The sequence below is a fragment of the Microcaecilia unicolor genome, chromosome 5 (assembly GCF_901765095.1).
Source record: "Microcaecilia unicolor chromosome 5, aMicUni1.1, whole genome shotgun sequence".
NCBI lineage: Eukaryota > Metazoa > Chordata > Amphibia > Gymnophiona > Siphonopidae > Microcaecilia > Microcaecilia unicolor.
Genome location: NC_044035.1, coordinates 79,708,660 through 79,714,659, shown reverse-complemented (window position 1 = coordinate 79,714,659; position 6,000 = coordinate 79,708,660). Strand labels below are relative to the sequence as shown.

Here is a 6,000-nt window from a genome sequence, read left to right as displayed (position 1 = left end):
AAATTCCACACTAGTTTGAGATGTAAACCAAAACCAGCACTGTGCAAAGTGTCTTTCTTCTGGAATTGGGTAAATTGGCAGTTTTATTACATTTGATTTCACCTGTTAAATGGTCAGTTTGTTATATCTGCAAACCGCTTCTTTTATCATTTTGACATTTTCAAGATCAAGTTCAAACTCTTTTTTAAAAGCAATTATTTTTGCCGAGTTACACTTGAAGGAACAGCTTTGGAGTCGGTTGGAGAAAGATTTGTGAAAGGGATTGATTGTTCTCTATATTTATCCTAATGTCAGTCCTTACAGTCTGGCGTCCTAGTCCTTTCTGTTTTGTAATTCCTGAAACATATGAGGTTACGTAGAGGAAGCTGTTGTAGTTTGACAGCTCTGGGAGCAGATTCCTCCAAGCTGAGACCTGTCGAGCACCGGGACCCTTTGAGCTCAGAGCTCTGGGTGTGTCGGCTTTCAGCTCTGGTAATCCTATAGACTGCAGCACCCTCCTACTACCGGTAGAGGGCGCAGGGCGCAGTTCTCGTGCCGGAGCTCGCAGCCTCTGGGCTGTCTGGCACTCGCCCTGAACCCTCTCGGCGGAGTCAGCCGCGCTGTCCTGCTCTCTGGCCAGCACCTCCACCTCCTGCAACCATGCTCCGGATCATTGTAGAATCCGCTACTAACATCCCTAAGAACAAATTGGGCAAGCCTGATCCAATCGCTACCCTCATTTATAAAGGTAGGAGGTTTTTTTTTTGTTTGTTTTAAATTGAAATAAATCTTATTGCCGACCTTGAGCAAAGGAGAGTTTCGTGTTATGCTCAGTGACTTGGAAAATAGGGTACATTAATTTTAGCCATCAAGGAGTACAAGTCCATTAATCTCAAGTGTTCACTTTGAATTTGTCAGTATTTTGACCGTTCTGAAAAATGCATAGGCGGCTACCTGTGTGGAGAGTCCCAGAGAGGAACTTGGGTGGAGTTCAGGTCTGTAAGTGAGTTTTCAGTCAACAAGAGCAACAGAATAATATTCATGGGAGTTTTACTTGGACGTTCACAGTTCTGTTTACTTGCTACGTTTTTTTTTTTTGTTTGTTTCAGAAACTGTGAAACCATTAAAACAAATTTAGCAGTATTGGAACAAGCCTGATCATTGGTTCAATCTGTATGGTTTGGATAAAGGAAGAAGAACTTTGAAAACATCACGTATGGCAAGGGATATGACATTTTAGTGAAATTCATGTAAATTACATTACATCATTAATGTCTTTGGGCTTTGTTTATATAAAAGTGTGCAGTGTAGAGCCCGAGTTAATATTAGTGATGTTTGATGGATTTCTTTTTATTTTAAGTATGTGGTATTGGCAACCTGCACTGAAACCTGGCAGCCAGCAGGCTAAACGTGTAGTCAAATGTTAGAGAGCCACATCTGGCTTGCTACCTGTCCTTTCCCTCCCCCAAAGCTTTCCTAGCTCAGGATGAAGGCGTAAGTAAACTAGGCACATGCCTAGGGCCCTGCTGGGTCCTATGCAGAAAGCAGCTGATGTTTTCAGTCACGGCTGCTTTGTCATCACACGCAGAACAGGAGGCGGCATTATATCTACCACCCATGTCATCAGCTGGCACTGTGCATTAGCATCCTCTGGAGCCACTGGCTAGGAGAAGGCATGACATGTTAGTCCTCTGGTGCCTTCTGGCTCTCATCGACCCACAACCCCCAAAGCAAACTCGCAGCACCCAGAGGCATAGGAAGCAGTGAGCAGCCAAACAGATACCAGGCATGTTAGAGGCCGGGGTCTGGTGGTATGTTTAAACCCCCACATTTATGTGATATAATTAGATTTAGAGGCTAATGTACTGGCGTTCACACATTTGTGGGGGCTTTAAAGTGTATTTGTGTTGAGGGCCCACCAGCGGTTTGATTCTTCTCTGAGGTTATCCGCTATCACTAGGGTAGATGCTGGCCTCATTCATTCTCACCATGCTGAGGTTGTATTCTGAGATGGCGTTGGCTGGTCCTACCCCTAAGCTCCTGTTGATCTTGTTACTAAGTTTTGTAATATCCCCCATACTAATCAAGGATAGTGAGATAAGGAAAAAGAAATCTGACCATACCATACTCATTAAACTTTGGGTTTTACCTATGGTCCCTCCATGGATGTTACTCATGCCTTCTTGGAAGTTTGATTCAGTTATATTGCTTCAGCTCTAGGCAGATTTTTTTGTGTTTTTTTTTTGTACATCCGGAGGCTTGTTGGAATAGAGTCAGGGCTGGTGCCAAGGATATTAGGTGGAATAGGTGACCCTTCAGCCTTACCCCCTACCCCAAGTAACTTTCAGCTTTCCTCCCTTCTAAATTTTTTGGATAATTCGATGATGAACCACCCCTCTGAGAATAATCCTTTAAAACAGACTTGGCCATCATACTTCGTAATATTACACTTTCTTACACACACAGTCACACTCATACAAAAGCATCTGGGTGAGTTTATTTGACAATTGGCCACCCTGTAATTTTAAAGCATGATCTGATGTTTCTTTGAGTTTATATGGCTGAATAGAGACCATGGTGAACCTAAAGCTTGCTGACAGTTGTGTTCGGTTGCATTTTCCATTAACAAATGTTATGAGCTTGAAGTTTACTTTTACCTTATACAGTATTACATTTTAGATGCATATTTTCAAAGCACTTAGACTTACAAAGTTATATAGAGGGGCATTTTCGATATGACGTCTAAGTCTGATTTTGGACGTTTTGCACAAAAAATCCAAATAGGAAAGCAGGTCATTTTCAAAAAAGATAAACATCTATTTTTTTTTCAAAAATACTGTTTTGATCAAGGTTTTGTGCTTTGGACATTTTTTTTTTTTTTTTGGTCTGAATAAGTGCAATACATAGAGGGGCATAATCGACCAGAAACGCCTATCTCCATGGGCGTTAATCTCCGAGAACGGGTCCGTGAAGGGGCGGAGTGAACCGTATTTTTTAAAAAAAATAGACGCCCATGCTTTATTCGCCAAGGTGTGAGCTGGGCGTTTTTGCTTTTCACCGATAATGGAAAATGAAATCGCCCAGCTCAAAAACGAATAAATGCAAGGCATTTGTTCGTGGGAGGGGCCAGGATTCATAGTGCACTGGTCCCCCTCACATGCCAGGACACCAACCGGGCACCCTAGGGGGCACTTTTACAAAAACAAAAAAAAAGGTAAAAGAGCTCCCAGGTGCATAGCACCCTTCCCTTGGGTGTTGAGCCCCCCAAATCCCCCTCAAAACCCACTGCCCACAAGTCTACACCAGTACTATAGCCCTAAGCGGTGAAGGGGGGCACCTACATGTGGGTACAGGGGGTTTGGGGGGGGTTGGATGACTAGTAGCATTAAGCAGCACAATTATAACAGGTAGGGGGGGGATGGGCCTGGGTCCACCTGCCTGACGTCCACTGCACCCCCTAACAACTGTTCCAGGGACCTGCATACTGCTGCTTGGGAGGAGGGTATGACATTTGAGGGTGAAAGTAAAAAGTTGTGAAACATCATTTGTTGTGGTGGGAGGGGGTTAGTGACCACTGGGGGAGTCAGGGGAGGTCATCCCCGACTCCCTCTGGGGGTCATCTGGTCATTTAGGGCACTTTTTGGGGCCTTATTCGTCAAAAAACAGGGTCCAGGAAAAGTGCCCTAAATTCTAGCTACAAACGCATCCATTATCGGCGAAGGGCGCCCATCTCTGTTCGGGTGATAACCACGCCCCAGTTCCGCCTTCACCACGCCTCCGACACTCCCCCGTCAACTTTGTCCGCATCCGCGACGGAGTGCAGTTGAAAGCGTCCAAAGTTCGGCTTTCGATTATGCCGCTTTATTTGTTTTTGTGAGAAGAACGCCCATCTCCCGATTTAGGTCGGAACTTGGGCGTTATTCTCGTTCGATTATAAGCAGGATAGAGATTCATGCCATAGGAGGAGCCAGCATTTGTAGTAGACTGGTCCCTCAGGAGAGCAACAGGGCACCCTAGAGGGCACTTCATAAAACTTCCAGGTACACATCTCACCTTTGCCCCCTTATCTTGTCCCCTGAGCCCTCCAAAACACACCTAAAACGCACTGTTCCCCCCTCTACAGTAGCCCTTATGGGTGAAGGGGGCACCTATGTGTGGGTATAATAGGGATTTGGCAACTTTAGGAGGGGTCACAGTTTCCACCACAAGTGTGACAGGTAGAGGAAGATAGGGACCTGAGTCCCCCACCCCATAGTGCTCTGCACCATCCACTACATTACTCCAGGGACCTGCAAGCTGCTCTAATAGACCTGCCTTTAACATCTGAGGCTGTCATAGATGCTGGTAAGTCATATTTTTATTCACATTTTTGGGGGGTGGGTGGGAGGGGGTCAGTGACTACTGGGGGTATTGGGAGGGTCACCCCTAATTCTTTCAAGTGGTCATCTGGTCATTTAGAGCACTTTTGTTTTTTGCCTTATTCGTTCTGAAAACCGGTCTAGACCAGAATTTCTTAGTTTTAGTCCTGGACGTTTTTGTTTTATTCCATGATCACTGTAAAAGTGTTGGGCATGCCCTAACCCCACCTTCAAAATGCCCCCAACATGCCCCTTTGTGATTTAGATGCACTGCAGACGAATTGCATAGGTAAACATCTGCAAAATAGGTTTTGAAAATACCAATTTGGATGCTTTGAGAAGAAAAAAGTCCAAACGGTGCTCTGACACTTTTTGGACGTGTTTTGTCTTTCGAAAATTAACCCCATATAACCTATTGAACTTTGGAAGCCTATGTGCTTTGGAAAATGAGCCCCTTAATATACCACTATTGAGAACACCAGCATTGCCCATCTGCTTCCTAGAACTAGATGAAAGGGGTCACTTCTTTTTTCATTTTTATTTTATGCCTCATTTCTCTTGCCTTAGAAGAAGTGAGTAGTTGAATTAGTTGCTAGTTTAATTTATTTCAGCAGGATGCATAAAATGCTTGTTAAAAGAAGAAACCTGATTAGATCTTTCCTTCTCTCCCTCTTAACTCTTGAAAAACATACACCCTGGTGTGTCCCGCTTTCATTTTACATTGTTGTGGAGTAGTTTCTTTCCTGCCTAACTTTCCATTTAATCATAAACCGTGTTATCCATTGGGGCTGTCTGCATCTTCTTGATAAACATTGTTGGTTGCCTTTGGCTGAAACAGCTGGCTTTGAAAAAAGACCGCACGATAAAAATAAATTCCTCTCTCCTTTAACTGCTTTATGCCAAGACGTCAAAGTAAACAGGAAATTAATTTTCTTTGTCAGAGGGCATTTTGAAAGTGTGATAATGTGTAAAAAGATTGCCAAATCCTCTTTTAAAATAGCCGTAGTTACAAGTTTGAAGCATTCTGTGGAGACATATAAGGAGACCAGCAAGACTCTTCTTCCCATTTGATTCCTGGGTAGTCTGGGGAAGTTGAACATTTTTTCTGTCAGGATAAAGTGGAAACATAAGTCTGCTTCCCTACGAATGCCATGAGCACTAAGAAGTACATGAAAAATGTAGTTTCTTGTGGACACTGCATGGATTGTTAATATTATTCTTTAAATGTATGATTATTGTGATTGTTTTATAAATATATTGTACTTATTTTTTGTAAACTGCCTAATGCGGTATCTGAAATGAATGAATGGAATGAAATAGAAATGGCCAGATGACATGTTAAAGCAAAAGGTTTGTCTGTGCTCCCAGGTTGATGATCTGGTCAGAGCAGTGCTTCAAAGTCCTACCTTGACTTGTGGCTTGTCCATTGTTATCCTCCTAAATTCAGTTTTAAGCTGCTCACCTTTAGTATTTTTGTTTACCCATCCGCTCATTCTCTTCTTCCCTCAAAATGGCTATTGTCATTTTGCATAGTGCTGTCAGGTGTTCTTGGTGCTGTACAGACATATGGAAGTCCCTGGTTCCTGGAGCTTGCAATCTATTTAAGGAAATGGAGAAAGGAGGCTTTGCATTAAAACAGCGAGGCCTTGGTTGGGACAAATGA

General features: G+C 43.4%; 1 protein-coding gene across 5 annotated transcripts in view; it reads left to right on the top strand.

Annotated features, from left to right (window-relative positions):
* Positions 1-553: 553 nt before the first annotated feature.
* MYOF (myoferlin) overlaps positions 554-6,000 on the top strand; it is a 278,968-nt gene continuing 273,521 nt past the window's right edge. For all 5 annotated transcript variants that reach the window (XM_030203030.1, XM_030203027.1, XM_030203029.1 and 2 more), the window contains exon 1: positions 554-727. In XM_030203030.1, coding sequence (XP_030058890.1) covers positions 640-727 — 88 coding nt within the window. In that variant the 5' untranslated portion in view covers positions 554-639. The remainder of the gene's footprint in view (positions 728-6,000) is intronic.